General features: G+C 45.0%; 1 protein-coding gene across 2 annotated transcripts in view; it reads left to right on the forward strand.

The window, feature by feature from the left end:
- Positions 1–10886: 10886 nt before the first annotated feature.
- Positions 10887–25289, forward strand: part of LOC136429014 (ras-specific guanine nucleotide-releasing factor 1-like) — a 68677-nt gene continuing 54274 nt past the window's right edge. For both annotated transcript variants that reach the window (XM_066418896.1, XM_066418897.1), the window contains exon 1: positions 10887–12526. In XM_066418896.1, coding sequence (XP_066274993.1) covers positions 12266–12526 — 261 coding nt within the window. In that variant the 5' untranslated portion in view covers positions 10887–12265. The remainder of the gene's footprint in view (positions 12527–25289) is intronic.

Consider the following 25289-nt stretch of genomic DNA (forward strand, 5'->3'; position numbering starts at 1 on the left):
AGGCACAATCAGCCCCTGACAGTGAGAGATGGTTTAACCGAGGTAATTTGCTGAACCGATAAACTACAGACACAGATGTGCGAAGTGAACAGAGTAGTGCACTCCGCGCTCTATTTCACTCTTCATTGTCTCTCCTAAGTACAGTCGACACGGGCACTTTGTCAGACCTATAATAGGGTAGATTTGGGGCGGTAAGTGATAGACGGGTGTAGCTAGCTGTTGTAGAATACAAAGGAGATACCTAATTTTGCGGTAGGGAAAAAATGGAGCGTTCGCGGTGGTTGGAAATTAAGGATTGTTAGCAAGGAAGGCATTGAATTACTTCCAAAAATGATTTCATCAGCTTAGTAGAAAATATGACATTGGAGCACTCTATATATAGTCAGAAGCTCTGAGGAAGGTGTATGAGAGACACCGAAAAGTCGGCAGGTGATACATTACTGGTTGTGTAAAAAAATGTCATAGCGGCATAGCCATTGAATAAGTGCTTTAAGCCTTCCAACATTCGCAGTGATTTTATTTTACTTGTTTTCGCGGTAATTCTCCACCGCGAAATTATGACGCCACCACAGCATTGTTTCTATGGTAAACTCGAAACACTGCGTAAACCTTCTTTCCAGTACATTCCTACCTACCGCGAAATGAGACAACTAGATAGATGCAGAATTGTTCGCAGTGGTTTTATGTTCGCGGTTTTCGTGGTGGACTATTAATCGCGAAAAGCTGTTTAATTGTGTGACTGTAGCGATACTATTGTTTCAAACGCGAACTCAAACCCACTGCGAACACTCCATGTTCTCCCTAACGCGAAATGAAATCCCAGCAAAAATAACTGAATGTACAGGTCATTGACCCCTCTGTACATAAACCCGAGTGGGAATCTATCTCGGGTACGATGTGGTCACCGGTTAGCCCCATCTGTCCGTAACCCACATCAAAAATTAATGCTAACGGTGACCCCTTTCTCCCGTGCACTTTTACGGCGCGCCGTATTCACCCATTCTTCCGGGCTAATAACGCAAACAAGGAGCTGAAAGCCTGGTGGTTATTAACCCACACTGCCCAACGGCTTTTTCCGGCTTACCCCTGGTCAATATTTCATGATGAGTCTCTCGGCTGATTATAACTGGCATCTAAAGAGGCGCGTTCCATCAACCCATCGGTTCTTTTTATGGCTCCGAGGTTTCTTTTGGGGGTAATTGGCCCTTCGGTACAAAGTGGAAGCGGGAACGGTGAAAAAAGAAGGCCGCCTTTTATTTTCACATTCGGTGGCCTTGCTATCAGATGCAAAGGGGTTACTGATGTCAGGGATGAAAAAAAGGAACTATAAAGATGAGCTTTTAGACCGATAGAACAGAGACGAGACCTCGCTTATGCTTAATGTACGGTTTTTCTAAAGGGCTGTCATGATTACGAAACGGGAATGGCCTCCTTATTAGCAGAATCTACGAGTCGGGCTTTTGATGTGTTTCCATGTGGCTCATGATGTGTTTTTTTATGGCATATCAGCTCTATTGCACTCATTTTCTATGGGTCGCCATTAGAAAAATATTACAAGTCTCGCAAAAGCCCTACTGGTAGAGCCTGCTTAGGGGGGGGGGGGGGGGGGGCTGGAAAGGGATATCCTTCTGAATGTTGTCAACGAATGTGTGAAATCGCATCCAATTATTGTCACACCTGGGTACAGTGGAATACTATCTTTTTAATCATCGGACGTATCTAATATGGCGCAAAGAAACTATTTACTCTGGTAATACTAACAATAGCCTGTCCAAAGGTCTAACCGATAAGAAATGAGCCTCCTTTGAAACAACTACACAACCAATTCAGAGTTTTGGTATAAAACCTGGTTACCCTAGTTCTTACTTTAGTCACTGAAGAAAAACAGCTAATGCTTTTTGAAACGTCTGACCGCTTCCAAATTTTATCCAGTTGCTGTCACCTTGCGTATCTTATTACCTGGATTCCGAAAATTCATCGACACAGCACACCACAGCCAGTTACGTACACCAGAAATCAACCATTCCGCTACAGAGCGGCTTTCTACATTTTACATTCCACAGGTGTCCGTAAGCTGCCTTCTAAAACAGTAACTGCCGTCACAAATCCTCTGCAGAGATCATAAAACTTACAGAGAGAGAGAATGGGGATTGTGAGTTCAAGGGAGAATCACTGCTCCGTTAATGTCGCTGCCGTTTTCAAAACAAGAGCAGTAATAGGTCCTGTAGGTATCTCTGGAAGATTGTTACTTTTGAGTCAAACTGTGAAAATATGAGAAGGCTTGCAGAGAGTAAATGAGGGGAAGGGGGGCAGTTTGTATTTTTCAAAGGAAGACTGAAAGTTCCGTTACGTGTTTCGGCCGTTTTTAAGAGAAATTTTAAGATCTTGTAGGCATCTCTTAAAGATGGTTTCTTTTGAATCAAAATGTGAACATATGAGCCGTCTTAGATAGAGTAAATGAGGGGGGAGGGGCGGTTTGTATTTTTCAAAGGAAGACTGTCGTTACCGTTAAGTGTTTCCGCCTTTCTCAAAACAAAAGCAGCCTAAAGATTCGGTTTCCTGGAAGAATGTTTCTTTTGAATCAAAACGTGAACATGAAACGTAAGAAGGCTAACGCTAGGAACACAAAGTAAGGGGGATCGAAGGGAAACTCTTTGTTCCTGTAAGTGTCTCGTGCGTTTTCACAAATGACAGCAACGTAAGGCGGTTCGGTGCGATAACGATATGTCTGTACTTAACGGTCAAGGTAAAACTACGAACAGATAAGAAATGTGTCAATAACGGGGTGCGTTGATGAAAGTAAAGTCAATATGCATGCTGGTCATTTGCATTTTGGGAAAAGCACTCCCAAATTAGTGATCAGACACATGATAGCTGGGGCATTAGTAGAGGCTAGAATAGGCGTAACGTTTTGTTTCTTTTACACTGGGGTTTTACACCGATAACCGACACCGGATAGACAGGTACAGATACAACCATTTTCCCTTCGGTTATTTATTCAGTGAATGAGCTCTGGTTTCTCTTTACTTGTTCCAAAAGATTACGTTGTTTACAGAAATGAAGAATTCTTCGACTAATTTCGCGAGATACATTTGATTATTTACCCTTCCTTTGAACGACCGTCGCACATATCGGCAGCTACCTATATAAAGCCCCCCTCTCACTGGGCCCGCGGCACGCTGGCGGCGTGGCTGCGTCCTAAACTGGATGTGTGTTACCCTTGACTTTATAATGGGAATAGCATTCAAAACATCCAAAAAGACAACAAAACACGCAAAGCATAAAAAGATTCGTTTTTTTGTCGATGAAATTCGTTGAGTGCTTTGTCAATTCTATCGGCCGCAGCGACGCCGCCAGCGTGCCGCGGGTCCAATGAGAGGGGGGCTTAAGAAGTCATCGGTTGGTGGTAACGAGCTAGCGAGTAACTCTGTCTATCACCGCGTTTTACGTCACACGTGATCGCAATCTGATCAGAACTGAGGGATCAACACTGCTGCCGCTGTGCACCGTTAATTTTGAATGAGCGTGTCTTACGTAGAGCGCGAATATCTCCAGCGCTAATATATCACGTTGAGTCGTTGACAATATTATGGCAAATCAATACATAGTTTATCACGATCATTATGATCAGGTATGAAAAGTACACCAAAGAACTAGCTGCATTCGTTTACAGATGATACTTAAAACCAACTGTTGACTTCTTAGGCAATATACAAATCGTTATGCCCTAGAAATAGAACGTCTTTTGAATCCTTAGCGTAACAAAGTCGTTTATTCGTTCTCATTCTGGATCCGGCTCAGTTTCGCTGGTATGAAATCGATAAAGATTTAGAGGGAAGACTGATGTGCGATTGATGTGCGATCCACCGGCAGAACGAATTTTCACCAGTCCTTTGTTCTCTATTGAACTGTAGTCCCCCCCCCCTCCCCGCTGCTGTGCCATGGTATTGAGAACGAATTTCGCTTCATCATGGACTGTCAAATTTATGCTGATGACCAACAAAAATGGTCACAATCTATTGTGTGCACGTCCGGGCAATATTAACTATTACCAAGACATTGAGATATTCAATATGATAATATCATGTCCTCTTCATATATCTACCTATGTAGGCAAATTCGCATACAACTCTGTGCAAGAACGAGACAATATCATACATTCCTGACCCAGCATACTGTTATCAACATACAGTTTTAGAGCATTAGTATGTACAGTATTCGATAGATTATTTCTACTGTTAGTCATAGATTAGATTAGTTCTTTACATTTGTCAGCCATTATCAATAGTTCAACTATGCGTAAATTGCCATACATTGTACCAGTTACAATTGTCGCGCAATCAATTTCTTCTTGCTTCAAAGGACTCTGGAGAGTAGAAAAATCCATTTCTTAGACTATTGAAGCCCTCCGTGAGACCAAGGAGGTTATATAACCTCCTTGGTTAGACCCTGCTGGCCCCTTTTCCCTGTCACGGGCATCTGATGCACAACGTGACAAGGACGCACCAGCTGCGCATGTGCAGATCCCTGGTCCGCGGGGTTTCCGCTATTTGCGGTCCTCTTCATATACCGTGACACCTGTGTTACACCCGGATGTTGTTCACAAGATGTGTACTTTGAGTAGGCCAGGGCTAGTTTTGTATAGACTGAACGCCCTAAATCTTAGACTAAGGCACGGCTCTAGTCAATAGGTTTCCGTTATTTGCGTACAACGGGATGTTTCTTATGCATAATGTCGTGACACATGTGTTACATCCTTATGTTGATGACATAACGTTTACTTCGAGTTACCTCGGTCTATTTTTGTATAGACTGAACGCCCTCGATTGTATTTTGATGCTTTTTGCCATGTACAAATTATTGTGTTGTTTGTATGTATGTATGTATGTATGTATGTATGCACCCAGGGCATCTCTGAGAAGCAGTTCCCAGTCACTGAGAGAGCCATGTTGCTTAAAAACAGAACAGAAAAGAATAGATACATATTAACATCTTCCACATAGGCATACTACAGCTACATAGGGTCTCCGCTATTTGTGTAAAGCAAGATGTCACCCCTGCATATGTCGTGTCGCCTAGCCTGCGTTACGTCCGGATATTGATCACAAGATGTTTATTACCAGATGTCTATCTTTAAACTTCTTGTGACAAAGGAGTCTGGCAGAAGACGTAAGAGGCATGAACCGTGCCAACAACGGAATTCACCCGTGACACTTGTAATAACAAGCCCTGTTGGAGTCGAGCTCCACCAGGCCTTCCTATGGGGGTATGGATCGTAAAACTCGGCAGAAGGTGGAACAATTGGCCAGGAGAGTCAGTCTGCAGGAAGTTAGCATTGGCTGCGCCGGGCTAATGAAACCCTATGGTGCTACCATATGGTTTTGGTAGCCAAATTCCCCTGGTAAAATTATTGTCCCTACAGCCAGCGTAGGTAGTATGGTGGATACCACAACGTGTACTGTTTCCCACGGTCGAGATCATCGGTGCTGAACAGATCGTAAAAGACCTTCGTGAATAATTTCATCAGGTTCGAGAATGACTGACTAGCAACGTTCTTTTATTCACGCCCAAGTATTTTCACGAGCCGACGTTTCGATGACTGTCTGTCATTTTCATCAGGACAGTCAGTATCGCCCTGACGAAGATGACAGACAGTTATCGAAACGTCTGCTCGTGAAAATACTTGGGTGGGAATAAAATAACTCAGCTATTCAGGAAGTAGAAGACTTTGATGATGATGATCTTTTTGCATAGACTGAACGCCTTTAATTTGAACTTTTCAACACCATAACACAATTATTTGCTCCTAGGAAGATGGACTCCCCTGTACCTGTAAGGTTAAGATGCTAGAATATGCTCCGAGCTGTCATGACAGGACGTAAAAAACGTTGTTGATGATGATGATCTTTCTGCATAGACTGAACGCCTTCAATGTGAACCTTTCCACCAACACCATAACACAGCTTTTTTTGCCCTTAAGATAAGCTCCCTTGTACCTGTAAGGTTAAGATGTTCGAATAAGCACCGAGCTGTCCTGGCAGGGCGTAAGGGACTTTGATGATGATGATGATGATGGTCTATCTTTGCATAAACTGAACGCCTTTAGTGTGAACTTTTTCACCAACACCACAACACACCTTTTTTTTGCTCGTAAGATAGGCTCCCTTGTAACTGAAAGGTTAGAATGAGCACCGAGCTGCCATGGTAGGACGTAAAGCACTTTGGTGATGATGGTCCATCTTTGCATAAACTGAACTCCTTTTATGTGAACTTTTCCACCAACACCATCACACAATTTTGTGCCCCTAAGAAGATAGCCGTCCGTGTACCTGTAAGGTTAAGATGCTGGAATAAGCTCCGAGCTGCCACGCCACGGTCATCACACATCCTTGCACACTGAGACGATCTGTTGACGTAGAGCCGTTTGATGCCTAATCCCGGCCTCCGAGCGAGGCTTTGAAATATTTATCCAGTCGCCGAGGAAGCGACCTGAGCGCACCAATCCGCTATCCGTCACATGAACGTCCGGGGGACATTCCGTGCGCTGTGTGCAAAACTGTCGGTGGGAATCGATGTATTCACATTGCCAGTTGGCATAAACTATTGTTACCTTCACCAAGAAGGTTATGTTTTCAGTTGTGTGTGTGTTTGTGTGTGTCTGTGTGTGTGTTTGTTAACAGCATAGCTCGTGAATGCATGGGTGAATAGTCTTGATATTTGCCATGTAATATAAGCACATGTATGTCTTGATGAGACCTCAAAACGAGGGCCCTCTAGCAACTTTCTAAGATACTGCGGCGGAACTTACGGTTTTGATATCTCCTGTTCTGGACATGATATGGTTATGATTTTTGAATGGTAGATATCTCTTCTTTAGCTGGTATTTGTATATCTTGTCCTCCGAGCAAGACTTTGAAGTATCAATTCAGTATCCGAGAAAAAGACCTGAACGCGCAACGTTGGCTTAACGTGACTACAGCGTACGTTCACCAGCGATTTTGATAATAATTGGCATGCATCAATTCAGCCCTTTTGTGGTATTTGAATGTGATTTCATTGTGGTTTTGTCAATAAACCAGTTATTCAGTTTGCATCAACTTTTGTCTTACTTGTATTTGTATATCTTGTCCTCCGAGCAAGGCTTCGAGATATTTATCCATACGACGAGAAACGACCTGAATTATCTTGATTTTGGGGGTAGTCTGTCTTACAATTTGGAAGTACGACTGTAAAAGTGTAAGATAGTGAATAGTTGTGCAGACTGTGCGTATTTACTGTCCCCAAGGTAGTCTCAGTTGCAGACAGCGGCGCCATTACCTGCACTTAGAAACCATGAAAACATGATTCTGCCAGTTTAGAAATAGTTCTCACTTTTCGCTACAGTCACTTTGCCTCGCTCATATACATGTAACCTCCATAAACATTACTCCGTCGGGTTACATAAATCCGCCACTTTGAAAAACAGTAGGTTTGAGACATCTCTAGTGCAGCACCCTGATGTATGCACAGTTTAGATACACAGGAGTGCACTATACTGGAGGATGTTGGGTTGGAGATCTGTTTGGACGTATCTTTTCTGGTTGGCGGAATTATGTACCCTGGTGGAATTATGCTAGTTACGCTTAAATCAGAACACCAATGAAGTTAACGACCTCACATGAGCTGCCATTCTCCAAGCCACCGGCGAGAGTTAAAAAGTAGTTGATTTTATCTGTGTTTTACTGATTTGCAACAAGCACATGACACGTATCCAAACATACACGCATCCAGAAATACACCGACAAATTGTCAATCAATATCGTGCCAATAAATATAAACTGCCGGATAAACTCATTTGGCGTATTGCCACCAGAAAGTGCTTTGGCATCGGAGTGAATAAGTAATCCGACGGTGGCAATGTTGGGAGACACGAGAAGTCGAGATACAAATGAGTGGGTGAGTTTTCAACGTTTCGCATCAAATATGTCAACATCTACCAAACGAAAACAGCAACTCACACAATTTAGAAAATGCGTCCAAACTAAAGTTCGCGCCGTGTTCCTGAGCAGAAAAAAAACTTTCCGCAACTTCGTTATCCCAGGCCATTCGTGGTCTCTCTTCTAGCAGCTTGAAGACAAAGTTAGCAGCCTAATCTTAGAATAAGTACCGTCTGCAGGACAACACGGAGGTAATATGCAGCCGGCTTACTAATCTCCAGGAAGATCTTTCGGTTGAAAAATCGTTACGTCGGCCAAGACAGTATCCACTTTACACAATAGAAAGGCCCGCTTATTCGAACCTGGAGTTTGAGAATGGTTACGATTTTGGCTTTGTACATTTACTTGAAGATTACCTCCTTACGACATTGCCTCCACAGCAGGCTCTACCGGGCCTTTTTGGGGGCTTACAATACACCTTTTGCAGCCAGCCCGTAACCATCAGCCACCCTGAAACCATTTTGCCCGTAGGTTTCAGGAAATTGGTTTCAGGCTGGCTGATGGTTACGGGCTGTCTGCAAAAGGTGTATTATAAGCCCCCAAAATGGCCCGGTAGAACCTACCATGGAAGTTACTTACGACAGGGCAATACAGAGCTAATATTCAACCGTCTTACGACAAAAGGGAGTCTGATCTTATCTTCTGACATGCCTTGATTGGCCAATCTACGACCGGAAGCCGCCTCCATCACCGCAGCCGATACCTGTGCTGTCGGCAGTCCGGCTGATAAGGGGATATTGCATAACGCCTGCGCACAAACAAACACCAACGTCGTTCGCGGAAATGGCCTCCACAGATCGCATTACATCTTCCAGTGTCTCATTTCCCTGCTTGAAGTCTTGGCAGGTGGGCCAGCTCACATGAAAGTTTGTCTGAAGTGCCTTATCTTGTCCATCTTAGAGACGCCTGGACAGGGGGATATTTCTTTCAGAGTGTTCTAGAGTTCAAGTTATTCTTCTGCTGTCGAACTAGAAGTATTATTCTTCAGACGAAGTGTAATGCTTGAGGCGAAGGGCACTGTTCTTTCGTAATTACTAGGTGAAAGTGCAATGCGACTTTGCCTTTGCAGGAAATGTTATACTCGAAGTATAATGCTTTGGACGAAGTATGGTGATTCAGACGAAGTGTAATGCTTAGGACAAAAGGTAATGCTCTTTCGTCACTAGGTGAAAGTGCAATGCGGCTTTGCTTTCGTTATTATCATTGGGTTGGCCGACTACTTTCTCTTCGCAGCCAGGGGCTGAATTACGAGGAGCTTACAATTGGCGGGGCTAAATCGCTAAATATATAGCCAAGCACACAGGGACACCTCTACTCTTCTCGAAAAGTGTGTCGGACTCTTTTACGTGCAGTGGTTTGATGCTTGAGGATTCTTAGAATGCCAGTGAAATAATGCACTAGAATATCTATAGAATATATGTTATATGGTGGACCCGAGCCAAGCCACCATTTCAATCTCCGGTGACAACATTTACACCATGCACCCTGTCTCTCTACAATACTCAAATAACTGAGGACACACAACAAGGCAAACAGATAGACCGAAAAAATACCTCCGTTTTCACGGAGGTAACTAATACCTGGTGTTGCAGAACAAATGCTGTTGCTACCTTTAGTCAATGTCTTCCCACAAAGCCGACGTCGGCAGTGACAGCTGTTAGAGCAGCTGTTGTGTGTACTTGTTTGCGGTCTCTTTGTGTTTTACTGGGATCATGTTGAACAAGCTATGATGTTGGAATAGGCACATGTATTTCTCACTCAGTGTGCTACTGTGTTGTTTACTATGCAAACGTTTCCGCTGTCGCTACTTTTCCTACGACAAGCCTCTATTACAGGCGAGAAACTCCACAAATGTGACCAGCGCGACTATTTGTCTGCACAAAATATTACTAAGGCCGCACCTAAGGTGGCTACTTTTGCATCGTGCATCATAATCCCATTATAGAATCAAGGGTCGCACAAATCTAATTTCGTTCACTCAACGGTCGACCAAAATTGACAACAAAACACACAAAATATCACAGAAAATATCGCGTTCTTTGTTTAGTATTTGGTCGCAGCCTCAAGTGGAAAGGGGCTGTGTCATTTACGGTTTTCTTATACCTGGCATCTTCCTCCAACTGGCGACTTAAATCTCACACATTTCGCCACCGAATCCTCCTCTAAATGCTCGTTTTTCCGCTGCGCCTTTAGCTAAATCCTTACGTGAACACAATCATGTTCGGTGGGCGTGGCGACCGATTTGTTTCTTAGCATAATTAGCTCCCAATCCACCGAGCACTGTTGCTCATGTTACGGCTATCGCAGGAAAACTTGATGAAATATTTATACCCGGCTGTTGCGGCTCCGCAGAAAGAGACGCTCAGATGGCTAATTCCGGTGGATTCGTTTGTTCAGACCCTTGTAGTGCCTAGTGGCAAATACATGTAGACCAGCAACTTTCCTTGCTGTTTCTGTAGCAGGGTTTATTTGTAAACTTTAAGGAAGGGTTGCTAGCCCATCCCCTTTAACGTGCTCGAGGCGCCTCCTTGAAAGCGGGACCTCCATTTTACGTCCCTTCCGAAAGACCGATGCAGCCCCAACCGAGATATGCTGTCCCAGGATTTAACCAGTGTCTCCCAGTTACCAACTCATTTGAACCAGAATCTCAACTGTGAGGCTGCTACCAGTTGAGCCACAGGGACATCCCTAGCCCTATCCAAGGCTACCTTGAATCCAGCGCTGTGCCACAACGGAACTACTGCAGTAACGTAAACACACACACAGGTAGAACGCGGTGCCACAACGGAATTACCGCGCAGTAATGTACACACACAGGTAGAACGCCGCGCGGACGGAGTGATTGATGACACGTAAGAAACGCCGCTGACGCTGCAGCGAACGGAGCGCCTCGCAGCTTGCCGTTCGGGCTGACAAATGGCCCGCCTGTGAAAGAAGCGGTTCTATCCCCGGACTCGGTGTAACGTGGCGTTAGTCGCAGCTGGCGCGGGCCGAGCCGCATTACAAATGAAGGCGAGTCGGGGCGGTGTTATCTCCGACTTATGCCTCTGATCTCCGCGTATGCTTAGTACCCTACGTGCTCTTTCAGCTTTGTACGCATGTCAGCTTTTCAACATCGTTCAGAAGTTCCTTCTGCGTTCACCTGGCGTTTCTTAGCTCTTCAGGATAAGAAGGTCGCTTCTTGAAGTCGTCTCTGTCATGTCGGCCCCGCGGTTTTCGCCTGTTCGCACCGCTGTTCACCAGGCCGATATCGAGTTTCTACTAGTGAATGATGACACCGAGCCGCAGCGCGGATAAACGCTGGCGCGCTAATTTGGCCCCATCGGATTTCTGGGGCTGAAGGGACTTCACGGCGATCGCGGCATTGTTCTGTACGCGCCTCTGAGGCGGATGGAACCGCCTTGATTTCGTGAATCGCGTTCACACCGAATGAGCGGACTCGCTCTAGGTTCATTCAGACTCGCCGAGAGTGTATCGTCAGCGTTCATTGAGGAAAAGACATGATGCAGAAAGCCACACGGTGCATCGAAGGAAAGTACTAGCTATAATTTCATTCAGATTCGAGGAAGATATCTTCAGTGTTCATTGGACGTGATACAGAAGGCCATACGTTTCAGCGACGGAGGGTACTCGCTATCGGTTCATTATGATTTGGCGAGACCGCATCTTCAGTGTTCATTGAGAAGACGACGTGATTCCTGTACGGAAGGCCACGCTGTTCAGTGAAGGAATCTGATAGCTACAGGTGCATTAAGATTCGCCAAAGACATCTTCAGTGTTCAGGACTAAATCCCGACGCAGAGGCCCACACGGTTCAGCAAAAGGTAGTACTAACTAGCTAGCGGTTCATTCGCAGAGGCTAAATCTTCATTGTTAGTTGAGAGAAGGGCGTAATGCAGAAGGCCATACGATTGACCGAAGGAAGGTGCTAGCTATAGGTTTCTTTCAGAATTGCCTAAGACATCTTTTGTATTCAGGACGTTATGCAGAAGGCGATGCGATTCACTGAGGGAAGGTGCTAGGTACAGGTTCATTCAGATTCACAGAGGCTACATTTTCGGTGTTCATTGAGCGAAAGACGTTATGCAGAAGGCCATACGATTCACTGAAGGAAGGTGCTAGGTAAAGGTTCATCCAGGTCCACAGAGGCTATATCTTCGGTGTTCATTGAGCGAAGGACGTTATGCAGAAGGCCATACGATTCACAGAAGGAAGGTGCTAGGCTTTGGTTCATTCAGATTCACAGAGGCTACATCTTCGGCGTTCATTGACGGAAAGACGTACTCAAGATGCAGAAGGCCATACGCTTCAGTGAAGGACAGCTGCTGTCCCTCTCGGCCTGCGCCCGCGCGGACGCCACCCTGGCCGGCTACCTGTACAAGCGCAGCTCGGACACCGGGAAGTGGCAGCAGCGGTGGTTCGCGCTCTACCAGAACTTCCTCTTCTACTTCGAGAACGACACGACCATGCGTCCGTCCGGGCTGGCGCTCATCGAGGGGTGTCAGTGCGAGAGGGTAATCAGCACCAAGGGCAAGGACAACGAGAAACAGGTGGGTAACGATCACTTTCCTTTTTATTTATTCTCACCTGTGTATCTGTAGAAACAGGTGGGTAACGATCACTTTCATTTTCATTTATTCTCACCTGTGTATCTGTAGTAACAGGTGGGTCTTTCTCACCTTCATTTTCATTTCTTCTCACCTGTATATCTGTAGAAACAGATGGGTAACGATCACTTTCTTTTTCATTTCTTCTCACCTACATATCTGTAGTAACAGGTGGATCCTGTTCACTTTCATTTTCATTTCTTCTCACCTGTGTATCTGTAGTAACAGGTGGATCCTGTTCACTTTCATTTTCATTTTCTCTCACCTATCTACAGCAACATTGATTTGACATCAGTACACATTTGTGTGAAACCCTAGAGATTGGACATGGCTCTGTTTGAATGAGACGATGCGGATAGCAGAATAAGAGGAGGTTGAAAAGATGTCTCACGAAGTATCTGTGGTGGCCCAACGGTCGACCAGACCACGGCGCAGATGAGACATGACATCTCTGTGCAGTTTTTATAGAATGGAAAAAAGTACAAATCTTGCAAGCACATAGTTATCCGTATCCACCAGTTGCATTCCTTTACCAGTAAGCGTTACTGCTGTGAACATATTCGTGCATTTTTCATCTATTGACTGCTGGAATAATATAGCACATAATTAGCCATACCCACCAGTTGCATTCCTTTACCTGTACGCATTACTTATGTTAACATATTGGTGCATTTGTCATCTAATCACTGCTGGAATTTTGCGCTTGCGGCTTATCTAATTAAGAACGCAAACCGAAGCGCAAAACATGTTGTGGGCACGTACGGTAGCCCAAAATAACCCTCCCTAGAGTATTTCCGTACACAACGCCTCCACAACAAGTGGTGAGAGCACAGACTTCCCCCGCATAGCGCAGCTACAGGTGATTGCTCCCGCTCCGTTCGCTGCGCTGAAATATGCATGTGTTTCTCACCGCGCCCCGTGGGACGTCATCGGGAACGTGTATGTGTGCCCGACGGGCCCCTTACCTCTAATAACACGGCACAAAAATCGATCGGCCCGCTAAAGTGATATCTAAGTAACGATCAAATCAACCGAGCAAATTGGTGCACATCTGAAAACTTGCGTGAACTGGTTCTTCGACATTTTGTTGTTTTTTTCTGTGCAAGAAAAAGGATCAAATTAACCGAGCAAATTGGCGCACATCTAAAACCTCGCGCATAGAGGAAATAAATTCTGTTGCAGTTGCCGACACGAATTACGCGGAAACTAGTTCTTCGACATTTATTTTTTGTGCAATAAAGTGATTAAATTAACCGAGTAAATTAACGCACATCTAAAACCTCGCGCGTAGAGGAAATGAATCTTGCCTACACAAATTACGCGTGAACCCGTTCCTCGACATTTTGTTTTTCAGTCCTATGCAAGAAAAAGAAAAAAAGTGTCTTAGTGGCAAGGTTATTAACGACTTTCCTTCTAAAGCATACAGAAAATTCGCTGGCAGTGCGTATCTGCGAATGAACCAGTTTTCAGTCCCCCAAGAATGATTTTAATCATTGAAGTTTCTACGCGGGAAAGCTGACATTTTTCTCCTTTTTTTTTCTTCCTTTCAAGACAGTCTGGTTTAATGGCAAAGATGTTACCGGCATTCCTCCAGCAGATTCATTGACAGTATTTACAGATCAACCCAGTTTTAAGTGCCTCAAGACTTATCAAGACATTAAAACGACAAGCATGGGTCCTTCCTCGCTTTCAACGCGGGAACTCTGGAGATGAAGAAATTCCTTAGCTGTCTCCGACATTTTCAATTGTTTTTTTTTCCAATACAAAATGGTTAAGTGGCAAAGATGTTACTGGCGTTCCTTTAAAAGTGTACAACGGATTTATTGGCAGTATCTACAAATCAACCCAGTTTTAGGTCCCTGAAGACCAATCAAGACGCGGGTCTTTCCTGGCTTTCTACGCGGGAACTCTGGAGATGAAACAATCCCTTAGCTGTTTCCGACATTTCTTTTCTTTTTAAGACAAAGTGTATGTCTGGCAAGATTATTACCGGCGTTCCCCCTACAGCGCACCACAGATGCATTTACAGTTTCTGCAAATCAACCTAGTTTATAGTCTCTGTGACTAATCTGAACATTAAAACGACAAGCGCGACTCCCTCCGCTTTCTGCGCTGGAACACTGAAAATTGAACAATCCCTTAGCTGTCTCCGATTTTTTTCTTCTTTTCATTTAAAGACAAAGTGGATGTCTGGCGATATTATTACCTACGGTGAACAACGGATTCATTTCCAGTATCTGCAAATCAACCCAGTTTATAGTCTCTGTGACTTATCTGAACATTAAAACGACAGGCGCTAGTCCCTCCGCTTTCAAGAACAAGGGTGATGAAACAATCCCTCTCCGCTTTACCGCCAGCGCCGCGCTCTCTGTAGGAAGGATTGACTGGTTACCGGTTCCTTAGAGATATCAGCCATTAGCAGGGTGGGGAAATGCGTTTTAATTCCCCGTTTCACATTGACAGGAGTGATAAATCCGATCGTGAAAGGACTCGCTTTATCAGCGTTAAATCTGATAGTGAAAGGTAGTCGTTGTGTAAGTCTTAGCGTCTTGGGACTCCGAGAGAGGATTTTTCAAGAGCGATGTGTTTCCAAATCGGGCAGGCGCCTTGGTATGTTGATATCGGTTATGAATAATTGACCGTGTACGGAAGTAATCTCGTACAGACGTTCGGCTGTGAACATGAGATGTCCCCAGCGGGACAGGCGTGCGGCAGAGCTGCAGCCTGACCTAGCCTGGTTACCAGACTCCCCATCGGGGCACCTGTACGGCAGGGCTGTAGTCTAACCTAGTCTGGATACCAGGCCTCCGTCGGGGCAGTCGTACGACAGAGCTGCAGTCTAACCTAGCATGGTTACCAGACCCACCCATCGGGGCAGTCGTACGGTAGATCTGTAGCCTAACCTAGCCTGGATGCCACCCCCCCCCCACCCCCCCATCGGGGCAGTCGTACGGCAGGGCTGAGGCTAGTCTGCCCTGATAGACGACATGGCCATACTTTTTTTTTGACTCGGTGGAATATATTTCTTATTTTCCACTGAGCACCAGTACCACACAGGAGGTCTACAACAGGCCTTTGTAAAACCACATAATTTCAGGTCAATTGCTTGAAAGGGTTCTTAGGGGGGTAAATTATTGATAATAACGAGAAATCTGGTGGAGTCAGCATTAAACTCAACGACATTAAGTGGGAAAGTCCCCGTGTGTCCCATCGCTTTACTTCCCACCGCTCCTGTCCTCTGCGCGAGAGACCGGGCGCTTTCCGCTGACTGCATCACTCACCCGCCCGTGGGAGCGGTAGATTACACACTCCAGCAGTAATTACGTTGTTCCCCGTTGATGGACCTTGATGTGTCTTGGAAAACTCATTGTGTTGAAGTCCCTACGTATCTGGGTCCGGTGTCAGGACAAATGTCTGACCCTGCCAAATATTTGCCCCGACACTGCTTGGGGGTTTCCATTATACCTGACGGGAGAGAATCGCGTCGCACCCTACCTCGTGGAACGTGGTGATTTTCGAACATGTTAACAGAAGTCTTTAGAGGTGTGTTGTAGAGGGGAACCCTAACCCTAACCCTTACCCAAACCCTAGTTCCAACCATAACCGTAACCCTAACCCTAACCTCAACCCTAACCCAAACCCAAACCCAAACCCAAACCCTAACCCTAGCCCCAACCCCAACCCTAACCCCAACCCCAACCCCAACCCCAACCCTAATCCTTACCCTAACCCTAACCCTAACCCTAACCCTTAATTTAACCCCAGCCTAAACCCTAACCTACTCACTACTCTACGGAGGAAAAATCAGGCTGAGCAGAAATTTGGTTTCACACCTAATCAAATTGAAACAGTGAACCTTAGTACTCGTACAGCATTTGTTTTGTGCGTGTGACGGAAACACAGCGTATGCGGCGCTGCAGCCCGCGTTATATCAAACCATTCCACACCCATAAAGGACCTCAGCGGTGCTCCTATGCTGATAGTCTCAATAACGGAGCGGTAATCTTTCATATGAAGAGAGAGAAAACTAATTGTCAGTACCGGATTGTCGTGCCGGCAGGAGGTATCTGTGAGTTCATTAACCTCCGCGTTTCGCACGCCAAACGCACGACAAGGGATCTCTTCAAACGAACCAGCAAAGGAAAACAATCAGGATTATGCACCTGTAGCGGCCTTTGATCCTTACGACTTGTATATGATTTATTGAGATGTGAGAAGCTGGCTGCTACAGCAACAGCTGTCAATGTTCCCTCCAAGAAAAGTACAAAGGGTCTTATGAACAATGTTCAATAGCGACTGTCAAGTGGACACAGTGGTTGATATTGCGGTGCGATCGTGTGATTGGTTGTGTTGGCCCATATTGATTTGTTTCCCTGGGGATCACATAGCGTCGCCAGCGCTGAGGAAAATAAGCAATGTATCGCCGAGGAAACAGAACCTTTTTGTTTGTTCTACTTGCTCTGCATAATCAGTGGACCGCCTTTTGGTGTAACGCACCAGTGTTGTACACTAGGTACAAGCGGTTGAAATCGGACCGATAGGTTTGACCTACTCACACGTTCTTGATAATCAAAACAGTTCCTTTATCCTGTCAACATGTCCGTGTGGCGAGCTGTGTTTCGGCTAATTTCGGGGTAATCGCAATACGAGGAGGTTGTTTTGTTAATTCGACAGATAGGTTGTTGCTGCTATTCGTTTTTATCGAGAACTCCCTTGAGACAAAGGCATGTATATCTTACAGTCGTTACATACAGTTAACCATAGAATTATTTGTAGCCCAAAACTTTCATACCCTTGTAAATGTTTCTGTTTTTCTCAATAATGAAATTTAGTACAGCGTGATTTGGACGATTTTCAAAGGTTCAACTATTATTATTATGATTGGGAAGGCCGACTACTCTCTCTTCGCAGCCAGGGGCTGAATTGCGAGGAGCGCACAATTGGCGGGGCTAGATCGCAAGGGTCTGGAGCGGCTGCCATTTGGCGCTAACTCAGGTGACCTCAATACGACAATTGTCCCATGTGCGGCCATAGGACAGTAGGTTTTGAACCACTCACACCGGGAAGTGTTTGCATTTTTAAGTCAGAAAAAATGTCGTTCGATCTCATTTGCAAAACTATGTAAACTAAATACTTACGGACATGGAATCTCTTGTAAAAGCATGGATAAAGTACCTCTTGGCGAACTTTTACTATTTTGTTTCAGCCAGTGTAGTAAGTCTGGTTGAAACTACGCACTTTGTAAAGCGAGAGCCGTTGGCAATCCGGCCGCGTCCTGTCTATTGACTTCTCATTAAGGGTTTAACAGTCGCTGTCCTGGGCAGAAACAGGGGATCTTTGCGCGGACGCTAGTCTGAAGCTGGAGACGTTACATGCATTATTCTGCCGCTGAGAAGCTTCTAGTATGCCCAGGCTGCCCTGATCCCCTGTGAATACTGGGCTGCTTGTACTCGTGAATAACAGCCGGCACCGAAAATCCCACCGTTAAACACTGTCAAGCTGTTCCAATACAAACATCAGAGAGGGGGGGGGGGGGGGGGGGTCAGGGCTGAAGTCGTTTCACAAAGACTACACACAGCGTGGCCATTGTGCGCTGTGTGAAATTGGAATCTTACTTGCTTAATGAAAGGGTTTACATATTAAAAGCATATTTATCAGTTTCTGTGCAACCGCAAAATAATTACTACAATGTACAAAGATGGACATAAAGGGTTTACATAAAAGCATATTTATCAGTTTCTGTGCGACCGCAAACTAACTTACTACAATGAGCCCAAATATGGACATTCCACGGCTGACCCGATCGGGGACACTGGTGTGAATACACGAACATGTCTGTAGCACTTTCATCTCTGTTGTTTTTCTAATTTTCAAACTGTAACGATTTCCTCTACCATTAGGAAGAAAAGGATTTTTTTCTTTCTTCTAAGTTTGTTTCTTCCTTCAGTCAAGTTCTATTTCTTTATTCTTTGACCAATTATCGCGATGGTACATCAAGGTTCCTTTTCATGAATGGTTGATGATCAGGTGAACTTGTTTGATAAGAACTTTCTGGTATTCCGGAAGGTTTGCAGACAGTCGTCTAAAAAGTAATGAAGACAACCAGATTTGCCTTTCTTACAAAGTTCCCGGTTCCTTCACAAGCACAAATGGACAAGACTAAAGCCAAATAATCCAGTTGTGTGAATAACTGTTGGCGCCAGCATAAATGATCATGACTGAACAGTGAAAAACACTAGATTCTCTTTCAATTTTGGACATTGTTTAAGCAAGAAAGGGTGTGGTTGATCATGAGGTGAATCTGCTTGGATAAGAACTTTCTCGTAGTCCGGAAGGTTCGCATACAGTCTTCTAAGGAGTCCAGAAGGCGACTAGGGTCCCCCTCCATGCAAGCCCCCGTTTTCTCGGCAAGCTGCGGTTGGTGCCGGAACAGATGGACAAAGCTGAAACCAACTTATCTTCTGAAACGTGTGATAGTTTCCAAAATCCATCCAGTGTCGTGAGTAACTGTTAATGTTACCTTGCGTTTCTGATTATCTGGATGTAAAAACTGTCATCATCATTGGCTTGACTTCGCTAGCGAAGATTTCAGGGGAGTCCACTTCTGGTACATGCCCTCTGGTGGCTGACGAGTAAAAACTACTTCGACGTATAAACGATCTTCTCTTTGAACAGTGGCCACATTAGCGATAGGTTCCCTTTCAGTTTTTGACGTTATCTAAGTCAGACACGGGAAAGGCCAAAGAAGACTTGACTGGATGTCACCAAGACGTGGACTGGCCTGGGCACAGCGCAACTGATTAGAGGGACCGAGGACATAACAGGATGGACACGGATCATTGCTGCTGGCTGACGTGACGCCCGTACAGTACGACCATTGAAGTCATGAGTCTGAACTGAACTGAACTTAATTGAAGTCAGATAGAACGGTTGATAATCAGGATAAGAACTTTCTAGTATTCCGGAAATCCCTAATAGTCACCTCTCCTGAAAATAAACCACCGGCTTCTCTGCAGGCTCAGCGTGGTGCCAGCACAAATGAACATGGATGAAAACCAAACGATGTTTTCTCCAGGCTTCACCACATTAGAATAAGGGGGAACTAAGCCTTCCCCGGGAGGGGTACTGGTAAATGGTCGGGCTGGATTACGAGAAGTAGGAACCCCGGCCAGTAGATACCCAATTTGCAACAATATTGGCCCAATGTGCGTCAGGGACATCACACAATATAACAGTGGGGGACCTGAGCCTCGCCCTAGAGGAGCTCATGATTTAGCTGGCTCATCAGAAGTTTTTAAGGACCGACTAGTGCTACGGCCAAGTGTGTAGAGCGTTCGCCTTGCCTCTGGTAGGTATGGGTTAGAGTTCGATTCCCGGCCGAGTCATACCAAAGACTTTAAAAATGGTAAACACTGCATTCTCTTCCTACCACTCAGCATTTTTGAAAGAGTTTTGCAGTTAAGCACACACGTCACTACAAGTGGCTAGCCCCCTGCTGTAGTGATTGCACAAACTTGTGTGGCCCAAAGGCTACTGAAAAGGAGATGGACACCGCCCTGTGCACCATCTAGTGAGGGGAGGACTTGAACAAACGCTGGAACTCGGACCGATATGTTGCCAATTTGCAGGATTATGTGACTTAGAGACAGTACGGAATATAGACCTACGAGCGATCTCAGCCTTAACCGAGAAGAGTGAACGGTCTGGCTGGATTGTCAGATGTTTACTGCAACCCGGACCGACATGTGCCCAATTTGCAACCACATATATATTTGGCAACATGTTGCCCAATTTGCGGCAATATGAGACTTAGAGACACTACGAAATATAAAACTACGAAAACTACGAGTGCCGAGAAGAGTACACGGTATGGCTGGATTATCAGAAGTTTACTGCATTCCGGACCGATATGGGCCCAATTTGCAACCACATATATTTGGCAACATGTAGCCCAATTTGTAGCAATATGTAACAAAACGTGCGTCAAAGACGTGACTCCTCTCGGCGCCCGAGACGCAGGTAGACCGATTCGGCGCAACAGGTGACGCCATTGACGTCAGAGTTGCGTGAGACGCCGATCATCAACTTTGAGAGGAAGAAAACGAACGAGGCCCCAGTCCAATCCCTCGCCCCCTGTGGGTCGTTCGAGTGCTGTAGATAGTTCCTGTTGATGGTCCAACTTTGACAACTTTGACGTTAATTGGGCGCTGGCGCAAGATTGAGTAGAACTTGACTCAGAGTCCCCAGGCATTGGCAGGAACTGCTTTACAAACAAGTTCGTTTACAGGCGACCAGGAAATGATATATCACACAGGTTTCTGCTCCTGCACAAAATGAAGGGTAGCTTGACGTACGAAAACGATTCATTCATTCATACATTCATTCATTCATACATTCATTCAGCATTCAGGCCAACGGGGACCAGTTCCGTGAGGAGCTCGTGGAAAGCTGCTCCCGGCATGTGAACTATACAACTATTTAATTGACTCAGCTGAGGGTTTCCTCCATACCATCAGAAGACCGGCGGGCCCTGGTAGCGTGCGTAGTCCAGTGGTTAGCGATCTTACCTCTGGAACTAGAAGCCCCGGGTTCGATCCCGGCTGTGTCGCTCACCCGACATGCACGCTACCGTTAAAGATCGCAGTCCGTAGGACGAGACGTTAAGCCGTGGTCCACTGTTCATTGTGCTTTTCGAAAAGAGCTAGGGGAATTTCCCCGGTATAATGAACCTGTAAATACTGTACATAGCGTCTGTCTTCTCTATCACGACCAGTGGAAGAGTAGCTCCTCTGTTCATTGAGTTCATTTGAGCTAAACTGGTTCGAGATCCCTTTCCTTTCCCTGCGTCCTGTAAGACCCCGTGTTCCATGGCCTTGCTTCCCGGCGTAAAACGGACAAGGGATTTCCCGAGGAGCCTTCGTAACTTCTGCTTCTGCTTTTGGGTTAGTTAGGCCATGTTGAGTTGATCACATGGATGGCATCCTCTGGGAATCCCAAAACTGATGCGAGCGGGCGAATAAAAAAAAGTTTCCTTCTGTATGAAATCTAAGTAATCAACAAGGTTGAATGGTTTACCGAACAGTAGATTTCATTTTAGTTCTTTCCCATCTTCTTTGACTTTGGACTTGACTTTGGAATTCTAGGACATTATCATCCATTTTCCGATATTTCGTTTCAACTGACAGCATATGCGGTGTGTTGCGCCGAATGCCGGTTATACCGGCTATATAGATACAGATACAGATATTTGCTAATTTTGTGGTCGCTGCTTTGTACGATCGCGCGCGATTCACAGTATGGTCGAAACCGATTTTGAAACGGAAGAAAGTAATGATATTCGAAATTGCCTTTTCCCCGCTTGCTGGTGAGTGACTTTAACAGAGAAGAGTTAATGCCCTGTTCTACGTGGGTTGCTGTAAAGTAAAACACCGGAGGCCCAAGCGCAGTTCTAGCCTGACACGCAAAGCTACTATGAACAATAACGAGCCGCACTACAGGCACTTTTATATTAAAAAACGCACCAGCTTAACTGTTGCATCAATATGTGCATAAATCCGCGGGTCTCCGGGGGGGACTGCCGCTGCCTGATCCCGGCTCAGGCCCCGGAAAATCAGTGTTGTGTTTCCCATTCAGAGCCCCACTTCCAGCACGTAAAAGGAAGTACTCTCCAAGCAGAGCATGGGTTTCGGCTGTTTTTTTTTTTTCCTCGCCAACCCAAGCTCTGCCGGCACTGACCTCGGGGCGGGGCAAACCTATTTATTTCCATTGAAAAAAAGGTGGCAGTGCTCCTCCCCGAGAACCATTAGATTATCATTAGTGGTAACAATTTTACTGCGCCGGATTATCACACATCCGGCAAGTGTAGAGCCGCATTGGGTTGGCGAGACAAAAAGTAGAAAGCCCGACAAAAACGCCTAAAAACAGGTCAAAAACCAGCCGAAACCCATGCTCTGCTTGGAGAGTAAAAGGAAGGACCTACCATAATTATAAAAAAAGGAAGGGGTCATTTCCAGTGTGAGTGGATCAAATAAATCCGTCCGGATATGCAGCTTGTACTCTTCAGCAGTAGGAACATGGTGTGTCACGCAAATTTTTACGGTCCTGAAAAGAATAGGGTCGGTTGGTGGAGATTCTTCCTTTTCCTTTCTTTTCAGATTTTGGCCGAACATGTACAGTTACACAAAGTATAACTTAAATGCATCAATTCATTTCATTTTCATTTATCTTATTTATACAGGGCAATTACACTCAGACTGTGAAGCCTGTATAAATTCAATGGTATTTTCAACATCATATTCTAATTATACTAATATAACTTTTTTTCTGTTGCCGAACTGAAGCAGAAATAGGCAGAACATGTTAGAAACGATTCTACAAGGTTTTCATTTCATATCAGATCGAAATTTTATGTTCCTTGCCAACGCTCTACCCCCTCCCCTCTTTAAAAAAAGATTTGGTAAGTTTTGCTAGTGTCGGTTGAGTAACCGGAAACATAACAGTTGTTTTCCTATGCCTCACCAGCGCGCCGCTCCCAAAAACATGAACCTGTGCAGCAGCAGGGAGCAGAGCGATCAATCAACACACAATGCACTGCAGCGTCGTTCGCGACGGCACCGTTATATCAGTGGGAAGGGAAAACATATCTGTGCTGTCATCTCTCCCTATCTTGACAACGCTGAAAGCCGCGCTGTTATTTAGCGCGCCAGAGTATTCATGTGAAGTTCATTTTTATCGATAACACGTCATTCTTAATGGCACTGTCGTCAGCGAAGTGAATACAAAATGATTCCTGAGGCTTGCTTCGCAGGGAACCGTTTGTTTAAAGTAAAGGTGCAGAGAATAAAAACTCTGTACGCTCCTTCGGAAACATACATTATCATTACGAAGAAACGAGCTGAAATCACAGACTTTAGAAAAAGTTTCCTATTATCTTATGGTGTCCATTTAGTGCTATTCCCGTTAAAATTTGCATGGTTCAACAATGTAGTTCTTTGTTGGAAATAGTTCTTGTAGTGGTTTTAACCAATAATGAAAATAAATGGCAAATAGATTAAGCGCCGGAATTTTGATACATTGATGAGTCCTAAAAATGAATATAAGGATGTCAAGAACACGGTCTCCACGATACAACCATTGGGTTTTTGGGGTTTTATTTATTTATTTACATTGAAAGAATGAAAGAAGAGGTAAGGGTCACATGAAATATAACAAGAATACAGATTACTTTATCGACTTCCTAATAAATCCATAAATGCTAATCTGCCTGTGGGGGAAATGTCACAGATTCCCAGATAAAGCCAATCGTTCTCCGAAGTCTCCAAAGAGCGCTGATGAGGATCACCCGAAGAGAGATCACCATCCAACCGTCTGCATAATCGTCCCGCAGTTGTCTAGACAAGGAGGTTTAAAAGAGAACATCCTTGGTCTAACCAGCTGAAACTGGTGGAATACTGTATGGAACAATCAAACTGTTCTCCAACTAAAATAATTAAACTCACCGGAGTTTAGACAGAATCACTCTGTCGCCTTCAGATATGCGACCCACTCGCTTAGTTACGGTTCAAAGGTTAGAAATCAATATCTCCCCCGTCTTGGTTGAGAATTCTGGTCCTGGTTCTTCAATGAAAATAATTGGACTCGCCGGAGTTTTCGACAGAACCACTCACTCGTCTTCAGCTATCCGACTCACTCGCTCTGGACACGTGACGTAACGCACGTGTGACGTCAGTAATGGGTCAGAGGTTGTTAGAATTCTATAGCTCCCCCGTCTCGGTTGAGAAGGTTGGTGCTGGTTCTTCAATTTATATAATTGGACTAGTTTTCGACAGAACCACTCACTCGTCTTCAGTTGTCCGACTCACTCACTCTGGACACGTGACGTAACGCACGTGTGACGTCAGTAATGGGTCAAAGGTTGTACGAAGTGTATATCTCCCCCCGCCTCGGCTGAGAAGGCTGGTGCGCCTTGATGTAGAGTGAATCCTCTACTCCTCTCTTAATGAAAGTAGTCGTGTTCGGTATCCAGAACTTTAGCATCCTCCAAGGAAACTGTGTGCCCCGGGGATATGAATATGATAAGAAACCTCTGATGTTCCATAATGTGAAGTATATATGCATATTCATGTTTTACTATCTTGTTGGCTGACGCCAGGGTTTCCACACTTGGCCTATGATATGTATCAGGCGGTATCTAGAGTTCGTTAAAGTCTTACCAAGCGGTGCGATGAACTGGTTTGAAGTCAACGACCTGTCTAATCTCCTCATCTTTACTCCATACAAATGGAGACGAGGCCTGTCCAGACACGTGTGAAGATCGCTGAACGGATTAGCGCGACTGGCCAGGGATAACGCGGTTAGCTTCTTGCAGGTGTCTACAAAGTTGAGCTTAGCTATTGTAAATTGAGTTGCTTCCCATCGATAATCGGGTGGACAAAGTTAAACTTTTAATATAAATCCCTAAGTTGAGGGAGGATTTAAGGTCTAGGGTAAGGTAGGGTAAGGTGAGGTGATATGGTCAAAATACAGTGCCCATATGCATAGTTCAAATCTTCCTCGAATTTTTTCCTTGCATTTGCAGAGGAGATCTTGCTGCAAGCGAAGTCATACTGCTGGAAACAGTCATGGTGATATATATTCACGACTGCAAATAGACCTGAAGTACTAGTATATGTTGCCCGTAAACGATATTTTGACACTGTCGTGTTGT

Source organism: Branchiostoma lanceolatum, chromosome 2 (genome assembly GCF_035083965.1).
Source record: "Branchiostoma lanceolatum isolate klBraLanc5 chromosome 2, klBraLanc5.hap2, whole genome shotgun sequence".
In the NCBI taxonomy this organism is placed as follows: domain Eukaryota; kingdom Metazoa; phylum Chordata; class Leptocardii; order Amphioxiformes; family Branchiostomatidae; genus Branchiostoma; species Branchiostoma lanceolatum.